Source organism: Eptesicus fuscus, chromosome 15, assembly GCF_027574615.1.
Source record: "Eptesicus fuscus isolate TK198812 chromosome 15, DD_ASM_mEF_20220401, whole genome shotgun sequence".
Classification (NCBI taxonomy): Eukaryota; Metazoa; Chordata; class Mammalia; order Chiroptera; family Vespertilionidae; genus Eptesicus; species Eptesicus fuscus.
In genome coordinates, this window is record NC_072487.1 from 28,942,008 (window position 1) to 28,962,814 (window position 20,807).

The 20,807-nt window shown below is 43.6% G+C and overlaps 1 protein-coding gene across 1 annotated transcript in view; it reads right to left on the bottom strand.

The window, feature by feature from the left end:
- The window catches only part of KDM4C (lysine demethylase 4C), a 328,665-nt gene that overhangs the window by 41,259 nt on the left and 266,599 nt on the right, over positions 1 to 20,807 (bottom strand). The window contains exon 18 of the mRNA XM_028150623.2: positions 9,234 to 9,419. Coding sequence (XP_028006424.2) covers positions 9,234 to 9,419 — 186 coding nt within the window. The remainder of the gene's footprint in view (positions 1 to 9,233; positions 9,420 to 20,807) is intronic.

Sequence of the window (20,807 nt, forward strand, 5' to 3'; positions counted from 1 at the left end):
CCCATTACAACAGTAGCAGCAGGAAGGCAGATTCTGCCCAGCTAGCTCATCTTGTTAACTAAGGGGATAAAACCATAGTCTTTACAGTTCATTACTGACCAAGAAGGTAATGGCCATCTTTCAGTCTATGTAGTGTTAATTAAATGCATGTATGGGCCTAGCACTGTGATGGAGAGAAGTGTGTGGGGTTCCTGTAGAGGCAGGAAAGGAAAGGAAAGAACTGAGAGACTCTATAGTTGTCACCCCTCTTTCCCGGTTTCATGCCTGCAGCCCTCCTGTTCTCTCATTTCACCAAGGGTCATCTCTGGGTCCCTACAGCCTCAGCAAAAGCCACTTCTCAGTCTCTAGTAAGGATGCTGTTTTTTACTCCAAATATGTGACAAAGGAATATGTTAACAGATTTTAAGGTACAACTAAAAGTTACTGAATACAAGAGTTTTCAAATTCTGTGTTTTCTTCTAATTCCTCAGATGAATGGGAAAAGGCAGACAAACCTGACTAGAAGGTCTACCTAGTACTCAAGGAGAGAAACACAAAATGGGAAAATAACCCAGGAGGATATCCGAGGCCCACAAAGAGGGCTTCACTTCTCCCTGCCTCCTGCTCAAGCAAAAGCTGGTGCTAGGTCAACCCAGAAATGGCTGAAAGAAAAATTAAAAGAATGCTTCATTGAAGAATGTAGAAACAGGAATATCTTTGGATACCACTCTATAAATTCACTGTCCCACTTCGCCCAGTGTGGGACAAGAAGACGAGAGGATGCATAATATCTCAGGATGAAAAGATGCCAACTTCAGATAAGGAGTGATCAAGAAACTGCCCATTTTACCAGAAAAGAAAAGAAGGATTGATCTGCATGTGAGAAATGTGAGAGGGCAGGACAAAGAAATTAGGGTGTGCCAGGCTGCCTGGCTGCCTGTCAACAGGCCTCTGGAGGCCTTTCTAGTTAATCTAGACTTTTATACATCAGCTTGTTGAGCATGGGCATATAATGTCGACATAGAGAATCGTCTTTCAGATAGAAATGTTGGAACTTAGTTAATTGCCTTTTCTATTGCTTGCAGTTAACAATCATAAAAAGTTATACCTTCATTACATTTTGTCAATATCTATGGATTTCACTATGACTATACCATCTAATTACTGTTTTCTACCTGAAGGAACTGAAAATCCTGTTTCTTACGCTTTACAAGATGTTGGAATGTCAAATATCCTTTGCTGTCGTATGTCTGTTGACACATTCCATTTATATTTCTCCCGTATTCATGGTGTTTGACTCTAACACCTATGTTAAAATATGGAATTAGTGTCACCACTTAATTTTCTTAACAAGCTATCAGACAATAATGCATGCCTTATTTTTCTAAAAAAGAAGTATAATTTGCTGAAAATCTTAAAATGTCCTGGGAACTGAGAAATATTAATGCTATGAGAAAGTGAGCAAGCATTTTACATGGAAACACACATTGCCTACGAGAGAGAGAGAGAGAGAGGGAGAGAGAGAGGAAGAAGCAACCAAATAAGTTGTCCTTGGAATGGAAGACTAGATTTCCCTCAGTATGTGTGGTCCTTGAACTTGCTGAGCATCAAGTGTGCCTTGTAAATATTCCTCAGGCAGTTGGTCCTCACAGTGGAGCCCTGGGTCTGCTGGGGGACTGTTGGCTCCACACACACTTCGTGGGGGAATAACAGAGCCCAGTGGGAAGCACAGCACTGCCGAGGCTCCTGATTCTGATGAGCATGCTCTTGTGATAAAGCCAAACACCTGCCTCAAGTTGCAGATTTTTCTTGAAATGTGTGTTTAAAAATCAGCATTAATTTGTAGTTTTACAAGGCCAGAATAAAAAGTTAAAGTAAAATAGTCTACATTTTGTACAATATATTACACATTCATATTATACTAGAGGCCTGGTGCACAAAATTTATGCACTGGGGGGGGGGGCTCCTTCAGCCCATTCTGCCCCCTCTCACAGTCTGGGAGCCCTCAGGGGATGTCCTACTGACAGCTTAGGCCCGCTCCCCAAGAGGAGTGGGCCTAAGCTGCAGTCTGGCCTCCTTCTGCGGGAGGCAACCAGCTGATCAGGGGAAGGCGCCACCCCCATCACCCCGCTGCTGCTGCCACTGCCAGCCGCTGCAGCCACCAAGGTGTTTTCATCAACATGGACTCCAGTCCCTTCACTGTGAAAAAATGACAACTTTCTTCAGGCATTTTCAATATGTCTCTTGCATAGGATATGACATTTCTTTCTTTCTTTCTTTCTTTCTTTTTTTATCCTCACCTGAGGATATTTTCCATTGATTTTTGGAGAGTGTGGAAGAGAGAGGGAAAGACAGAGAGAAACATCAATGTGAGAGGGACACTTCAATTGGTTGCCTCCTGCATGAGCCCTGACCTGGGCCCCAGTCAGGGAGGAGCCTGCAACCTAGGTACATGCCCTTGATCAGAATCACACCCGGAGCCTGCGGTCAGCAGGCCGAGGCTCTATCCACTGAGCCAAACCCGCTAGGGCAGGATATGACATTTCTTAGCCCCTCCAGCAGTGGACCTTCATTTTCTCCTCCAGGAGTGAGGTGGAAAACCCTAGATCACCTTCTTGGATTCTTATTACCCAAGTTACCAAGAACACTTCAAGTGGTGTACAGGGAGCTTAGCCAATGAGCGGTCAGAAAAGGTGTTTCCTCTGCAGCTCCCGCACAGAGGCGGACTGCTGGTGAGCTGCGGCTGGAGCATCCCCAGGCCCCCCTGTCAGTGTCTGCTCCGGGGCAGCCCGAAGGCACCCCAGGCCCCCCTGTCAGTATCTGCTCTGGGGTGGCCAGAGGGCACCCGTCAGTGTCCACTCCAGAGCCGCCTGAACCGGCACGGCGGCTTGGGCAGGCCCCCCTGTCTCTGTCTCTGTCTCAACTCTGGGCCTTACCTGCGCATGCTGCCTTCTCCTGACTGGTAGGTTAGCTGGATGCTGGGGTCCGGCCGATCGGGACTGAGTGAGATGGGCCGGACACGCCCTGGAGCCCTCCTGCAGTCCCTCCCTGGTTGGCCAACCTCCCATGTCCCTCCCCAGCCCCAATTGTGCACCAGTGTGGTCCCTCTGCCTGGCCTGCACCCTCTCGCAATCCGGGACCCCTCAGGGGATGTTGGAGAGCCGGTTTCGGCCCAATCCTGCAGGCCAGACAGAGGGACCCCACTGGTGCACAATTTTGTGCACCGGGCCTCTAGTCTATTATATTTATATCTATATATATAAAAGCCTAAGCGACCAAACAACCGGTCAACCAGTCACTATGAAGTGCACTGACCATCAGGGGGCAGACACTCAATGCAGGAGCTGTCCCCTGGTGGTCAGTGTGCTCCCACAGTGGGAGTGCCGCTCAGCTGAACAACCTGTCCAGGCTGCCACCATCCCGGCAGCGCCACTCACTCCCTCAGTAGTCCTTCGGGTCCAATCTCCAGAGAACGGGTCAGGCACTGATGGACTGGCGCCACCAGCATGATCCCAACAGCGCCCCCAGCTTCCTGGAAATTGGCCTCGGGCACTGCGGCCACTTCCCCTCCCTAGATGCTCCACAAGAAAGAAACAATATAAAAGCGGCTGCCAGGTGGCTCCCGACAACTGTCGTGAACATCAGCAGGACAGATCCGGATCCGGATCCAGATCCCAGGCGGGCAAGGGTGTCCCACCACCCGCCCAGAGGGCCAATCGCATCCCAGCTGCCCCCACCCCGACCTCCCTCAGGTCAGGCACCAGACGCAGGGCTCACGGCTGGTTAGTGCAGCTGCAATGGTGTGAGCCTCTCCTGATCAGGACTGACTGGGCGCGAGCCTGTGGCAAGTGCAGCAGGGCTGGGATGAGCAGGAGCAGCAGGCAGGAGCGGCAGGCAGCATTGGACTGCCAGTTTCGGCCCAATCCCCACAGGCCATGCCAGGGGACCCCACCCATGCACCAATTCATGCACCGGGCCTCTAGTTACACTATAATACAGTATACACTTGAATTACATTCTTTTTTCTCCAACCAGATTAAAGGATAAGAAATCAGAGTCTGATAAAAGGCTATATTTAAAGGCAGAGATAATATTCTGAGCCACCTGGGAACTGACTGCATTCTGCCCCCAAATGGGTATATGGCCTTGGCCTGTGTCTGATGCAAGAGCCAACTACTTGCAAAACTTTTCCTAAATGGTAAGGCCCAGATGGTTAAGAGTAAATTTTTCCAGAATGAAGGTGTAAACCCCTAATATAGAGCAAGAGTATGGTAGCAAAGCACAGCTTCCACTCAGATCCCGCAGCAGCCAACCCTGGGCCACCCAGGGCACTCCGCCTCTGCTCTGCCTGCAGGGTCTCCACGTTCTGATCAGTTTCTGCATCCTTGGCTGATTAACATTGGAATATGCAATGGAGGCATCTGTTTTCTCTTCCCACAAATTCAACACTTCTTGAAACACTGTAGCATCAGAAATGGGCGTGGACCGCTGCAGCTGGTGCCCGGATGGGGACTGGCACAAAAACCCTTACCAAGACACCAGGCTTTGGATGGAAGGCGTGGCTGAAGATGCCTCAAAGGAGGTTGAAGAGCCTCTGGCCGGGGCTGTGAGGTTACTGTGGGGACCTTCTGGGGACAGTGTCCAGGATCTTCTCCTGCGTGCCCCACAGCCAGGCCCTGTGACTGAACAGCCAAGGCCCCACAGAAGGCAGGATGGCCGGCAGTGAGACTCCCTGGCTCTCTCTCACTGCACTGACTAAAGGGGCAGGAACAATGGGCCCCAAAGGAAACTGAGCCCAGGGCACGGGGATGTGCTGCGGATCCACTCAAGCCTGTTCTTCTGACAGGAAGCATGGGGAGAAAGGCTCTAGGCTCCCTGACCCAGCCTGCCTGTGGAAACGAATACAGGAGGAGAAGTAAAAAAGGAAAACAAGGCATATTAAATAGAGTGCAGAAGTTTAAAATGAGATACACTTAATTATCTCAATAAAATTTAGAAAAACACTGCCTTCACTGGTTTTACCTGATAAAGTGAGCAAGGAAAAGACTGGTTCCAGATGTAAATATTCTAAAACGTCTGTGCTAAAAATTTTCCTCCCAGGCAAGCCAGGCCTTAACTTTTATCATCTGGCACAAATGGATTGAGATCTCAACAAACCACTTCTATTAATAACAAGGTGAAGGATTTCTTCTCTTTTTAAAATGTATGTTTAATTTAAGAAGATTGATCAGATTCAGGCCTCCTGAGTCACTATAATATTTTTTTTAAATCCTTGCTAAGAATTTTTTACCCCAGTCTTTGCTTTGATCAGAATTCTCTCTGTTTTTCAATATCAGTACAAATTCAGCAGGGTATCTGGAAAATAACTTATGTAGAAGAAACAACCCATATACAAATACCAGATCAATATACACAAGTCTGATCTGAGAATAGTTGGTCATAATCAACTTTACTAAACAGAATGGAAGTTAGCAAAATCTAAATCATTATAAGAAAGTAACCACCACCAAAACAATTCCACCGCCAGCTATACACAAAGAAGCCGAGATCTGGAGACAGGAAGAGAGTTTGTGGAAATGGCACCATTCTTATCATTGTTAGATGAGTGTGAGCTAAATCCTGGTTCCCTTTCTAAAAAGTATGGAAGAGAAACTAAAAGGGGACATATTCAAGCCATGGGATTGAGCTCCAAACTAAAGGAGGTAAAATAAAAAGGGAAAGAAAGGATGGAATCACCCCATAACTGCACTGGATGGGTCAACCCTTTGAAGCCACAGCAAGCTCACTGGCATTAGAAGGCCACACTGAAAGCAGACACAACTCTCACATGTGATGAGTTCTCATTATCTGGTTGTCTTTGAGATTTCCCTTCCACCCCTCCCACACCTGATTAGTTACTAGGGCCTGTGAGGCTACCTCCAACAGGTCTCTAGAACCCAGGGGCTTCTCCTCACCCCTGACATGGCCACTTGGATATCCAGTTCCCCTTCTCCTATCACCTGCAACAGGACATCACCTCCCGACTAGCTTTCTTGCTTCTTCTCATCTCTTCTGCTCTGTGTCAAGAGAGACCTACCACTCTCCTGCACATGCGCACCCCTATGGTGGACCTGTGATGATTAAAATGAAAGGGATTATCTGTGAACTTTCTGGTACATACTTCTTTCTACCTTTGAGAATATAAAAACTACCTATTTTTTCAAATAGTATTTTTTTAAATTACCGAATGTGCTTACTGTTTAATGAAAGAATTTTTTATAACATTATATTTTACACCCAAAGCTCAATAACATTGAATAAGCCAGTATATTTAAAATAATTTGTGCCCTAGCTGGTTTTGCTTAGTGGATAGAGTGTTGGCCTGCGGACTGAAGGGTACCGGGTTCGATTCTGGTCAAGGGCACATGCCCAGGTTGTGGGCTCGATCCCCAGTAGGGGGAGTGCAGGAGGCAGCCAATCAATGATTTTTCTCTCATGGATGTTTCTATCTCTCTCCCTCTCCCTTCCTCTCTGAAGTCCATAAAAAATATATATATTAAAAAATAAAATAATTTGTGGTATTAAAGAAAAACTAGAATTTGCCTTAAGATGGTCTTTTTTATGCAAAATGCAAATAATTGGAAGAAACAAAAAAAGGGGGGGGAGGACAAAAACCCCAAAGTGGGTAAAAATGGAGATCCTATTGAAATAACTATAGCTGTATACTTCATTTCACCCAAATTGTACAAGCATTCTCTATTCTGGAAAAAGACAGGGTTAGGCTGCCAGGTTAGCTTGATGTTAATAGTACTCACTTCTATGATTCAGCAATTGCTCATTACTCCCAAATACCCGAGGCATGGCTGAGAACGTAGACAACCCATAGTTCTGACTCTCGGGAGCACATGCCCTAGCATTCACAGTTTACACAAGGAGAAATACGTGAGTGAATTTGGACTTCTTTATGCTTGAAAAGGAAAGAACGTTGAATGCAACAGGGCAATCACAATGCTCCTCCCTGGAGTTGCTGTCACACATTTAGGGGAGGACTCCATACTTGGAGTCTAACTGAAGAATACTGGGTAGATAAGAGCTAAAGAGAATATTTTTTCAGAAATCCTGTGCTCGTAGTGCTTCCCACTAGAGAACATTGCAAAGGCAATTTAGGAACATTAAAATTCTTCCCTCATAAGAAAAGATTGCCACATGTAATGTTATAAATTATGTGATGTTTTCCCTGCCCTTACAAAGCATACCATGCTCAAAGGGAAGAATAGAGAGTAGTTTCTAAATCACCTCAAAATCAAATATTTTCTTTTTCATCATCATTTATGGAACATTAGTAACATAAACGTGACTGAACCACACACATCATGCTTCAGAGGAACGAGGTCCTGATTAAACACCTGGATCTCTTTAATAGCAAAGGCTATATAATCATCAGTAACCACAGAACTCTGGAATATTAAAATGGCAACGTATGATCTCAAGCCCAGATGAACACCTCTGCCACAATTCAAGGTTTGAGGTTTGGAATGCATTCACATACTAGCACCTGCCACTCATTAACTGAATCTACTTGGGCAAGGAACTGAGCCATCTCTGAATTTAGGTTTCTTATCCCAGTTCCCACAGGATTATAGCGCCGAAGCCAGCAGTAGTAGTGGTCATTGTAAAAAGAGAAAGCCATGATACCACTTCCATCTTCTGAGGGCTTACTCTGTGCTGTGGTCTAAAAGCACATGGGGAGGTAGGCAGCCATTTTGTATCTATGGGAGGAAGCTGAGGCACAGACAGAAACCTGCATAAGGTGCACGTGTGTTACCACTGGCAGAATCGAGGTGTGAACATCAAGTGCTCTGACTCCAGAGGTCATGACCTCATTTACATCTCAAGAAGCATCCCCCCATGACATCTAATGAGGTATTGCTACTAACTGGACATTGTAAATGGCAAAGCACCACCGTGATGCAATATGGTAACACTGGAACATTTTTTAAGTTGCTGAAATGTATTTTCTGCTGAATACATAATACTAATCTTAGCAAGAGTCCATGAACTCATGGAACTAAAGAAAAAGCACAAATAAATATTCTACTTGAGACCTAAGACAATGGAAAAATGTGGAAAATAACTTTTAGATGACATAATTGGTGATGTCATTTTGTACATTTGCACATTCACACACAACCTCACAGAGTAAGTCCCAACCTACAGACATTAAGAATCTCTCAAGACACCCATAGAAGTTGCTGGAATTGTTAAAAAATTTGGGAGACTTGTTGTGGGGGTCATGGCTCCCCAAGCCCATACTGATGACTTGGCAGGCTGCTCACAGGAGGTTACTAGAGACATAGACAAGCACGTTAGGCTGCAACTAGTCTGTGGCCAAGCCTCCCAGGAATAACAAAGGGCAGCAAGGTAGTGAAGCTGAGCTCTGATACAATGCTTTAGCCTCCTCACTGGCAACCGAAAACAATTACGGTGAACTGGAAAGATATTAGGAACATAGCAACTATCTCTACATTGTCGTAACATTTCTAAGCATTTAAAAGAGAGGAAAGACTCCACTCACTCAGGACAGGTAAACTGAACTATAGTTAAACTCACATGCTATTTGTTGCAAACACTCTTTCCCCAGAAATAGGTACAGTCCTGAGTGAGATGGTCAAGGCAGAAGAAATTGATCTCTGAACTTCTCTTCAACATTTCCGCTTTTCTGAGACTGCCCTCACCCCTCCCAGGGCCTCATGCTTCCCCTAGTTTATCCCATCTCAGGCAGCGAGGCCCCCAATGTGTATGACCACCCCTCTCGCTGTCCTGTGTTGCTCTCTTTGTTTCTTCTAGAAGAGATGAAATAAATTCCGAAGGCCAGAGTGTACAGTTGTGGAGATTAAGCACCACATAATCTAAGGTGGAGCTCTCACATCACTCCGTCCCAGAAATGGTCTCACCCTCACCCTGATACTGCAGTGCAAAATCTGCATAACATTTAGAAGCCCTGTACACAAATCCAAAACCAGAACAGGCATAGTGAGTTTCATCTGTTCATTCATTCATTCATTCATTCACTCACTCATTCAACTCGAAAAATATGTATGTGTGTAACATGCACCAGACACTGACTGGTCCTGGGCAAATATGAGTAAATAATATTGTACAATCCCTGCCCTCCAGAAACCCACACCTCAAGTCTAGACATGTCAACAATGAATAACATTACAGGGTAGAATTCATACACATCTTGGCACCTGGGAAGGGAGAGCAGGCCTTACCACATTTGGGTTGGCCTTATGTCGAAAGCACGTGATGTTCACCACGTATGGCCAATCATCAGGCTCCATCAGCACCCCCGCGGCATGAGCACATGTGACATGGAAGGAGGCCGGGCAGCGGCCGTAGGAACACTGGATGCAGGCTCCAGAGACCTTCTTAACCCGGTGTCTGCAGAAGATGCATTTCTGGAGAGTTAAAACAAAGAAGAACATCAATTCACTCTGTTAACAGCCAATTTCCACACTTCACAGAATAATAGCTATTAGAGATGAAGAAAACTCATTACATCAACAAGCCCTGACCCTCCAGGGGCCCAAGTAGTGACAGCAACACTTTCAAGAAAACACACTGCTACGGTCACATACTCCCAGACATGTTGAAATACTTCTTGTGGTTAGGAAAAGCCAAGCCCTTCTGTACATGGTTCTCCAGGAGCAGAGCTGAGGCAAGGCCCAAGGGTGCACCCATGAAAGCTGAAGCTACTTCTCCTTTATTTCCTGCATGGCATGCCTTTTTGTACATCAAGAGATAGAATGCAGGTTTGGAGGACAGGCACACACTTGCCTAAAATAGATGAGGTCTTCAAAAGTACCCAAATAGCACACAGATGGACTAAGTTTTCCATTTGCAAGAAAATATAAGAGTGTTAAATGGTCCAATGTGGAAACTCGGGGTTCAAGTGTTTAATAATCCAAATCCAAACCCTTCATGACTGACAAAAATATGCCTCCCAAAGTGAGAAAATTGAAAATCATCCCAAAGGGCATAATTTTGTTGAATATCTATAGCTGACTAAGCCTGGGGAAGAAAGAATGAAAATAAAAACAGCAATAATGATTACTACAATCTGAAAATTAAATTGCATACAATTAGCACTAAACATCATCAGTACAATTCTTATGAGAGATGGGGAAAATAAAACAGCTTCACTAAATATAAGATCTGTGAACTAATACTTGGGTTAGGAAAAATATTGATTGTAGAACAACAGAAAAAGGAAACAGAATGATCGAAACGCTCAACTTTTCATTCCTAAGGATAAAGAAGGCCTACGATCTGACCAAATGCTGGAATAACTGTTCTTCTTTTATAGGTACATTTTCCTTTCTCGGACAAAAAAAAAAGTACTTAAACTCAATGCCTTTTGGGGGCTGTAATATTTTATCACAGAGCTGCAAGAATCAATGTGCACTTAACTTCTAACTCTTCTTTGCCTTCACATCTAATCAGCCACTTCAGTCTTATAGATTCTGTACCTTAATCTTGCTTTGATCGCTCTCTGCCCATCTATACCAACTGCCACTGCCTCTGCCTCTGCCCATGGTGTCTTGCCCAGCATAGTAATGGCCTTCTAACTGGTCTCTCCCTCTTCTATTTCATTCCATTTCAATTCATCTTCTCCAGGCCTGCCAGAGTGATGTCTTTACAACATAAATCCTATGTCACCCCCTGTGTAATGTTCTTCAATGGCATCTCCTTATCTCCAAGACATTTTAGAAAAAAAGCAACAGTATGAGATGGAAGAGGAAAGCTTATAAAAGGCCCTTCACGGTCTGTCTGAGCCATATTCTCTCTCAATAGTCCCCATAAGAGTCCTGCATCCCGGGCATTTATCTGATCCTCCTCTACATCTGGATTTAATGGACAATTAAAACAATCTAAGTGGGGAGAGGGGTAAGTATGTGGCTTAGCTAATTAAGAAACTACAGAAAGAGAGAACATACCATAGAACTAAACAAGGCCCATTATAATATGAATAAAAGCATTATTTAGTATCTTATTTTAATATATTTTTTTATATCAGTGTCAATACATTATTCATAATACTTGGTATGTTGGTATCTTTTTGACAATTCTAATCATTTGAAATGTGATGACAGATATAATAGCAAAACTCATACCAGGAGCCCCAGGCATAATCAGATAATCTTTTAAGAGCCTAATCATAGAGATCAGCATTTGATAAGTTCAGATAGTAACAGATGTATAAAATGAGAACTTGTTTCCTATTTTCCTAATTAAACAGGACTTAGGAGTGGGAAAGAGTATTATGACTTCACTAATTAATGAATTAGTAACTCTCAGCCTCCTCCACCATCAACTCCTTATTAAACAGAGGCCTTATAGAAAGGGTGGAGACAGAAAGAATACACTTAAGCCCAGGAGGATCCAATGCTTGGGATCTAGTAAGGGAAGTGCCTCCTTTCCCAGGATAGAACCAGTATCCTTGGAAAGTTGACCTAACTATAGAACAGTGATTTTTCAAACAATGTGCCACATGAATTTTAAAAACATGAAATACCTGACTCTTTTCCTTAGAATGTCAAATTTAAAAAAATGACAATAGCCAACACAACAAAAGCCATCTGGTGTCAATGAATCAAAATATAACTATATTTTTATCAGATTGGCAAAAAATATACTTTTTTGGTGTGCAGAATTTCAGTAGTTTATTTGTGCATGAGATAAAAAAGGTGGGAAATCACTGCTATAACTATGTAATTCAATACTTTGGAAGATGTTTATTCAGAGGGTTGAGAAATTTGACTTAAACATCAAATAGGTTCCTGCTGAGATAGAGAACTACACAAAATCCAGGGGAAGCCATTCTGTGCCCTGCAGGACAATCTCTGTGGTACAGTAAGTCCCCAGTTGATACTGTTGATAGGTTCTGGGACTTTAAGCAAAAGGATGTATAATGAAACCAATTTTACCATAGGCTAATAGATGTAAACAAGAGTTAAATTCTTTTTTAAAATTGTTTAAAGTATTAGATATGTCTCCTTCCCTCCCCCCCCCCGCCCACTGATGCCCTCCCGCCACTCCCATCCCCAAGGGCAAGCCCCCCCCCCCCCCCGCCCCAGTGTCTGTGTCCATTCGTTATGATAATATGCATGCATACAAGTCCTTTGATTGATCTCTAACCCACCTCCCCTTCCCTGCCATTTGTCTCTGGATCTATTTTTGTTCATCAGTTTATGTTGATTATTATATCCAACATATGAGTGAGATCATGTGATATTTATCTTTCTCCGACTGGCTTATTTCGCTTAGCATACATAATGCTCTCCAGTTCCATCCATGCTGTTGCAAATGGTAAAAGTTCCTTCTTTTTTATAGCGGCATAGTATTCCATTGTATAGATGTACCACAGTTTTTTAATCCACTCATCTACTGATGGGCACTTAGGCTGTTTCCTAATCTTAGCTATTGTAATTGTGCTGCTATGAACATAAGGATGCATATATCCTTTCTGATTGGTGTTTCTGGTTTCTTGGGAAAGAGTAAAGTTCTGTAAAAGACCTATACGCGGAAAACTACAGGACACTGAAAAAAGAGATAGAGGAAGACATAAACAGATGGAAGAACATACCACTGTTCATGGATTGGTAGAATCAACATCATCAAAATGTCCATACTACCCAAAGCAATCTATAGATTCAATGCACTCCCCATTAAAATACCAACGGCATATTTCACAGACCTTGAAAGAACTCTCCAAAAATTCATCTGGAATAAAAAAAGACCCCGAATAGCTGCAGCAATCCTGAGAAAGAAAAACAAAGTAGTCGGGATCTCAATACCAGACCTCAAGCTTTATTACAAAGCCACTGTTCTCAAAACAGCCTGGTACTGGCACAAGAACAAACATAAATCAATGGAATAGAATAGAGAACCCAGAAATCGACCCAAACCACTATGCTCAATTAATATTCGACAAAGGAGGCATGAACATACAATGGAGTCAAGACAGCCTCTTCAATAAATGGTGTTGGGAAAATTGGACAGATACATGCAAAAAAAATGAAACTAGACCACCAACTTACACCATACACAAAAATAAACTCAAAATGGATAAAGGACTTAAACATAAGACAGGAAACCATAAAAATACAAGAGGAATCCACAGGCAGCAAAATCTCAGACATATGCTAAAGCAATTTCTTTTCCAATACCGCTCGTAGGGCAATGGAAACTAAAGAGAAAATAAACAAATGGGACTACATCAAAATAAAAAGCTTTTTCACAGCAAAAGAAACCATCAACAAAACAAGAAAGCCCACTGCATGGGAGAACATATTTGCCAATGTTACCACCGATAAGGGTTTAATCTCCAACATTTACAGGGAACTCATACAACTTAACAAAAGGAAGATAAACAACCCAATCAAAAATGGGCAATGGACCTAAATAGATAATTTTCGAAAGAAGACAGAAGGAAGGCCAAGAGACATGCTCAAAGTCACTAATCATCCGAGAGATGAAAATCAAAACGACAATGCGGTACCATCTGACACCTGTCAGAATGGCTATCATCAACAAATCAACAAACGACAAGTGCCGGCGAGGATGTGGAGAAAAAGGAACCCTCGTGCACTGCTGGTGGGAATACAGACTGGTGCAGCCATTGTGGAGAACAGTATGGAGGTTCCTCAAAAAACTAAAAATGGAACTCCCATTTGACCCAGTCATCCCACTCCTAGGAATATATCCCAAGAAACTAGAAACACCAATCAGAAAGGATATATGCACCCCTATGTTCATAGCAGCACAATTCACCATAGCTAAGATTTGGAAACAGCCTAAGTGCCCATCAGTAGATGAGTGGATTAAAAAATTGTGGTACATCTACACAATGGAATACTACGCTGCAGTAAAAAAGGAGTTCTTACTATTTGCAACAGCATGGATGGAACTGAAGAGCATTATGCTAAGTGAAATAAGCCAGTCAGAGAAAGATAAATATCACATGATCTCACTTATTTATGGAATATAATGAACAACATAAACTGATGAACAAAAACAGATCCAGAGACAGAGAAACATGGATAAGACCGTCAAACCTCAGAGGGAAGGTAGGGGAAGGTGGGGGTAGGGGGGAGAGAACAACCAAAAGACTTGTATGCATGTATATAAGCCTAACCAATGGACACAGACAACAGGGGAGTGAGGGCATGAGTGTGGGGGAGGGGGGTAATGGGGGATAAGGACACATATGTAATAACTTAATCAATAAAGAATTTTTTTTAAAAAAGAGTTAAGTTATTCCCGGAGCAAGAAGAGCCAAGCATAACAAAGGAAAGTGAGACGCTGCCATCTCAGTTGTTTCTCAAAGAAACAGCTTTGAATGGAAAGACATCTTATTTGAGGACTTGCTGTATTCCAAGCCCCATCCATGATCACTTACTGAACCAGCTCTCTGCCCTGGCTGAAGCATCTGTAGCAATCTGACAGCTACATGTGTCTGGGCTGCAGAGTTTAATCCAGTAAGGCAAAGAGTCAGACAAATAAGACACTTCTTAAGAAGGTTACAGTGGAATAAGCACTGTGAAAGAATTAAGGACAAGACACTCTGTGGAATGAGAATGGCTGCTGCAATGCGTTATGCTTAGGGGCAACTTTGGAAAGAAAGCTTTAAAGAAACACAATGACTGACTGGTTCAGTCAACTGCTGCTACCATCCCTCCAGCCCCAAAGCCTAAATAAAGATATAGCAAAAGGAAAGAAAATAGAACTAACAAAAAAGGGTGTAACTAACTCCAAGAAGCAGATCCCTGGCAAAAAGCTATTAGTAGGTATCTCTGAGGGGACAGTTCTCGCAAAACCAATGCCAACAGTGGGAGCCAATACCTAAAAAACAAACTACCTGTCAGGCCAGCCCCATGTCCCACCCTGCCCCCAATCATCAGTAGCACGTGAGATAACCTGATTTGATCTGAATCCAAGTCCTGTATCCAACCCAACATTCAACAAGACAAGTGGGCTCTCATTGGGCTGTGGAAAGAACAAGCACACCCAAGATGTGCAACAAAAATACCAAGAGATACTTTAAAAAATACCAAGAGATACTCACCAACTTTTGAGGAAAACCAATGTCATAAAAGAGAGGTGCCATGATTAATAAGCAGAAGATTTGACCTCAGGAGCCAGTTTAGGGAAACAAGAGTTTAAAAGAGGTACATATTTTGATAGAGATTCTAAAAAAAAATATCCCATCAATTTAAAAAAAAACAAAAACAGTAACAACTCTACAGCTACCTCTAAGAATTTTTAAAATATTATTATAAAAAAATTCAAGATGTGCTAAATAGTGGAATGGATCTCACTGGAGAGCAAATTAGCAACTGGGAGATGGAGCCTAGAGATTGTACACAAAAGAAAATATCAAAAAGAAGAACAATGGAACACAAATGCTAACCTGTATGCAGAAGCAATCCAGATGTCCTATCTCTTAAAAGGCATTCCACATGAAAAGAAAAAGAGAAAAGAACAGAAAATTCCCAGACCTGAAAAAGGCCTAATATGTAAGACTGATTTTTTTTAAAAATCTCTTAACTACATCCTAGACCTCCAAATAAAAAAGAAAATCCCAAAATCTTCCAGAAGAGAAAAATCAGATTACCATAAAATCTCTAATCTGCAACAGTGAATGCTTAAAGACAACAAAACAATGTCTTCCAGCTTCTAAAGGATAATTAAATCAGGTCTATATCCAGCCTAATTATCATCCAAATGTGAGGGCAAACATAAAAATTTTTTTCTTTTCCTTTGAACATTCAAGGATCAGAAATATGCATGAAGAAGTGAAAAGGCAACTAAAATTCTAAACATGTAGGTAAATCTAAATGAATATTGACTTTGCAAGCAATAGTAGTAATATCTTCTGGATTTTAAATATAGAGAGAATTTAAATAAATGTCAATAGTAGCATAAAGGAGGAAGTGGTAAAAGTGAAGTTTTAAATATTCAATCATTCTTGAATTGTTTGGGAAAAAGTAAAAGTACCATTTAACTAATCATGTGACTGTAACGTATATAAAATAAACTGCCATTCTCCAGAGCATTTTCTCAATCCACTGGGATTTTACTTCTGGCAACTGTCAGTTTGGCTCAAATAAACTTAAAAACTCTCCATAGGTTTGGATGTTTCTTATGTTGACAGAAGCCAAGGAAATTCAGAGACAAAGGATGGTGAGTACTCGGGCTAGGGAAGTGGCTATTAGGAGGAAGGTAAATTTTGAGTGTTTTTTACTCGTTACTCGTTGTCAGAGACTCTATATCTTCCTCTAAATAGAACTACTCTATTTAGCTCAAGGTCAGGGTTGGACAGTCTGTCTTCTGTGGGAAAGAACCTCTCTAGCAGCTGCCTAAGTCTAAAAATGGATGAGTGTGGAGGCGACGCCAGTTTCTAGAGGGATAGGGATGGAGGGGAGCTGGTGAACAGTAAGATTATCAGGCGTTTAAAAGTAGGGAAGGTTCAGAAAGACAGGGCCATTCTTCCTCCAGGTCACGGGGGTGCCAGGGAAAGGGAATAGAAGCCCATTTCAGGATGGCAATTAATAAAGGAGGTTTGAGAAGTCAAATGGGGCAGCCTAGAGAACCATCATTCTGGGTGCTGCAGCACGAAGTCAAGGGGGGCTGATGTCCAGGGAGACCGACAAACATGGCATACCAGGAAAATGCTGACACAGAGTGACTTTAAAGTGTCCTTTACCTTTATGGTTTCCTAGTAAGGATGCCTGAGACATAACAGCTACTCAGTAACGTTTGCTGAATTAAACTGAATCCAAGCAAGACTTTTTGTCAAGGTCTGGCCCTCTCATCTATGCCCTCAACAGTGAAAAAGGACGCCTCATTATATAACTACTAGGGGCCCAAGGCACGAATTCGTGCACTTTGAAAGGAAGTGTGGGCCTCGAGGCTGCGGTAGGCACAGGGGCGGGTCCCAGCCCATCCTCAGCGCCCCCACCCGGCCTCTCCCTCTGCAGCTTCCGGTTCCCTGTCTGCCGGCAGCCCTGCTCCTGCCGCTGCTCCCACACGCCGACGGCACTGGCCTCGCTCACACCCACTGACGGCACAGAGCGATTGGGGCCAGCAACAGCTGCACAGTCAGTGGGTGCGAGTGGCAGCTGCTGCCCCAATCGCTCCTCAGGAGCAGGGGGAGGTGGAGAAGCTCTCAGGGCGATCAGGGCTGACAGCCGCCACGCCGAATGATCAACCGGCAGCAGGTACAAGCGGCGGCTCTGGCGCGGGCTGCAGGTGTGAGTGGCGGCTACGGCAGCAGGTGTGAGGGCAGGGCGGGAGCAAAGAATTTCAGTAACCACCAGAGGCTTGCCCAGATGACAGCGACCAGCGCCCCGCCTTGTTATGGTGCACCCACTCACCTGCCCCACCATCCCGCCACGGCCAACACCCGCCATGTTCTGCACATGCCCCCTGGTGGTCAGCGCACATCATAGCGACCAGTTGTTTGGTTTTTCCAGTTGTTCCACCATTTGGTCTATTTGCATATTAGCCTTTTATTATATAGGATGCCACAGTGGCTTTAGAGCACTTTGGAATGACTGGGAGGCCTTCTTAAAGCACAGCTTGCTGGCCCCACCCCCAGAGTTGTGGGGGACGGGGGGACATTTAATTTGTATTTTTAACAAGTTCCCAGGGATGCTGACCATATTGATCCAGGGATCACACTTTAAGAACTACTGGGTTGGAGGATGAAAGGGTTAAAGAGTGTCAATTACTAAGAGCCTCTATAACACAGAATAAGGGAATTCAGGAAGCACAATGTTTTTCATCTATTCTCTGTGTCAAGGGCTGAGAGAATCCTCAGGCGAGTATGATTTATAGAGCACTGTACTTTCTTGGAGGACAGGATTTCCATACTCATTCCAATGGCATAGGCCATTAAGGCTCCTAATGGATTGAGGAATTAATGAAGTATCTGGCAATGAGACTTTGTGTATCATTAGATTCCTTGAACATACAGCCTGACAAAGGGTATAAAGAAATGATGAGCTGTGAAGGAGTTGGAGGTTCAAAGCACATCCCCTTCCCTTTTTTTATTTTTTTATTATATTATTTGTAGTATAATTTTATTGTTGTTTCACCAGTTTTATGATTCTTTTTTCTTCCATAAATGGGCAGGTAATTCCAAATCAGGCACAAATGCTTTTTATTTTAATTAGTGCTTCCCTCTCAGACAAATAGCAAGCTAATGATAATGATATATTAGCGAATTCCTTTTTCCCTTAGCTCTCCAAAGTCATTCTCCCCCACCCCCTACCCCAAGGACTACACAGCAAGCTAACGTTCCCAACTCAAAACAGGGAATAATGCTGGACTCAATGACTGCCACTATTGTTGTAGACAAGTCAGAGGATTGGGGTCAAAAGTTTAATTCTGCTCCAGGTTTTTAATACTGGTTTTAAAGCAGAATTTATTTATTTTTTAACTCACAAAATTTACGTTCTGCTCCTCAGTATCATTAAGTGAATCACTCCTGTGCCAATACTGGCCAGCACTGGGAGGACACTGAGTTCTACAGCAAGAGCTCACAGTCTAGGGGAGGAAACTGACAACTTAGCTGAAGGCAAGCAGGATGCAACAGCTGTTAAGAGAGCAGGTTCAGAAGGAGCAGAGAGAGGAGAAGACTGACACCAATCAGCTTATCCACGGAGGTAAGGAGCAGTTGGGGAGGGACAGAAAGGGGAATATTGAAACCCCATGTCCCAGGTGGATGGAACCTGCAGGGTTTGGGCTGCTTTTGTGAGAGGCAGCAATTGATATGTAGTCTCATGTCACTTTAGTCGCATGGAATTGTTCCTATCTCAGCCATCTAACAGCAGACACCATGGAATGCTACAGTAAAACTCAATTCTGACCATGCATGCATCAGCTCATAACACGTTGAGTCCTCTGTCTCTCCACACAGCCACTCCCTGAGAAAAGTTACTTGTACACTTCAAGTTCAAAGCATTAAAATAAATGGCTCATGATGTCAAGTGTGTTGAATTAAATCCTTATTTATGAGATGTGTCAGAAGCCATTTATCTCATTGCTTTTTGTTTGGTGAGATTCACCCTGCAAAAGGTGAGAAGCTAAGAAGTCAAGTAGCAGGCTGAAGAGGAAAGGGCAGTGGAATGAGCTCAGCCAGGCCATGGGCAGAGCTAGAGGAACAGGCAGAGGTGGCAGGGGTCAGAGAGAAGGCTGCACTTACTCCAAACAAGGCTAGAGCGTCATTATCAGCCCCGAGAACTGCAAAAAAACACAAAAGATGGCCAGCACTGGAAAGGCCTTCGCAGTTCAGACACAAACTGACAAATTAACAAATGACTCTTGAAATGCACTATATGAACAGCCCAATCACACTTCCTTTCACTTTGGAAGGCAGCTATGCTCACCACTATACCACCAACGCCGACACTTCCTTTCACTTTGGATCAGCAGATACTCCACAGAGAAGATCACCAAAGAGGAATATTTTAATCCCAGCACCAGAACATTACTGCACACAGTCAGTGCTCAAGAAATACCCACTGACTAAATGAATGATTGTTTCCTTATATAGTATATTAGTTCATTCTTGCAGCCATTTTTTAATACTTATTAAGTAGCTTCTATATAAAAGGCATTATACAAAATGTGAAAGAAGATGCAAAAATACTAAAAAACAATCTGTGTATTCAAGGAGCTTTATGTGGCATACAAAAATAGCGGTAACCAAAAGCTTCGCAGGGGTAATTACATAAACAAGTTAAAGTGCTACTGGACTTGTAAGGAGAGAGGGTTGGACTAGCTGAGCAAAGGTGAGGCCAGCATGTGTGTCTTGGCTAGTTACCTGCCTCCACCCCAGCACTTCTCTACTGAAATTTAGAGGAGGATGAACTTCATGGCAGCCACTTAAGGTACAGGACAAGGATGTGATTCTGCCTGAACATCTCAGGTCATGTGGCAAGAGAGCTCAGGCAGGCAACCTGTGAGCCACTCAGAACGGAGGGCCATGAGTCACCAAGTCTCGGCACTGCTGGGTGAGATCCATCTGTCTGGCTCCTGAGAACTCGGAATAAAGTATAATGGGGTTTCTCCAAAGTCAGAAGGGTCCTGTAATGAACTTCTTGGAGTTCAGAGGCCACGTGTAGTGCTTCTGCCCCAGGCCAGGCACTGCCTTGGAGAGCCTTGGGGGCATGCTGCACACTGGCACAGGGTCTGCCATGTGCCTTGGAGAAGCCACCCAGCAGGCTGTGGAGAACTGGGGAAGTCAGCAAGAGCAGGTGGACTGTGAGCTCCTCTTAAAGAGCTAGCAGGTTTCAGACAATGAGCATGCGGTGGAACAAGGACAGAGGAAGGACATTCTAGATGGATGCAACAAAGCTCAGAGGTGGAAACCATGAGGCTGAATTGTGCTAAGAAGTGTGAGCACAGCTAAGGGATGGCAGGCTGGAAAGGCAAGAGCTCAGCAGATCATGGGCAGTAGCACCCTGACACAGATCTCACTTTCATGTGCCAAGGGGAAGAAAGATGGTGGCTTAGTAGTGGCAGCTAATTTTTAGATGAAAAAATAGGACTATTATTTTATTACAATTTTCTGAGCGGCTTAGTTTTAAACTTCAGGCAACCAAGCAACTCTCTAGAGCAGCCCACACAGAAAATCAGAATGACCTTTGGCTAAGAATGCCTTTTGGTCAGGCATGTCTCTTTGCTTGACCACCTTTTGCTCCTTTGGGCTGGACAAATTCTACTCATCTTGTTATCAAAGGCACCTGGTGCAGTGTACAAACTAAGTATCTGGGGAG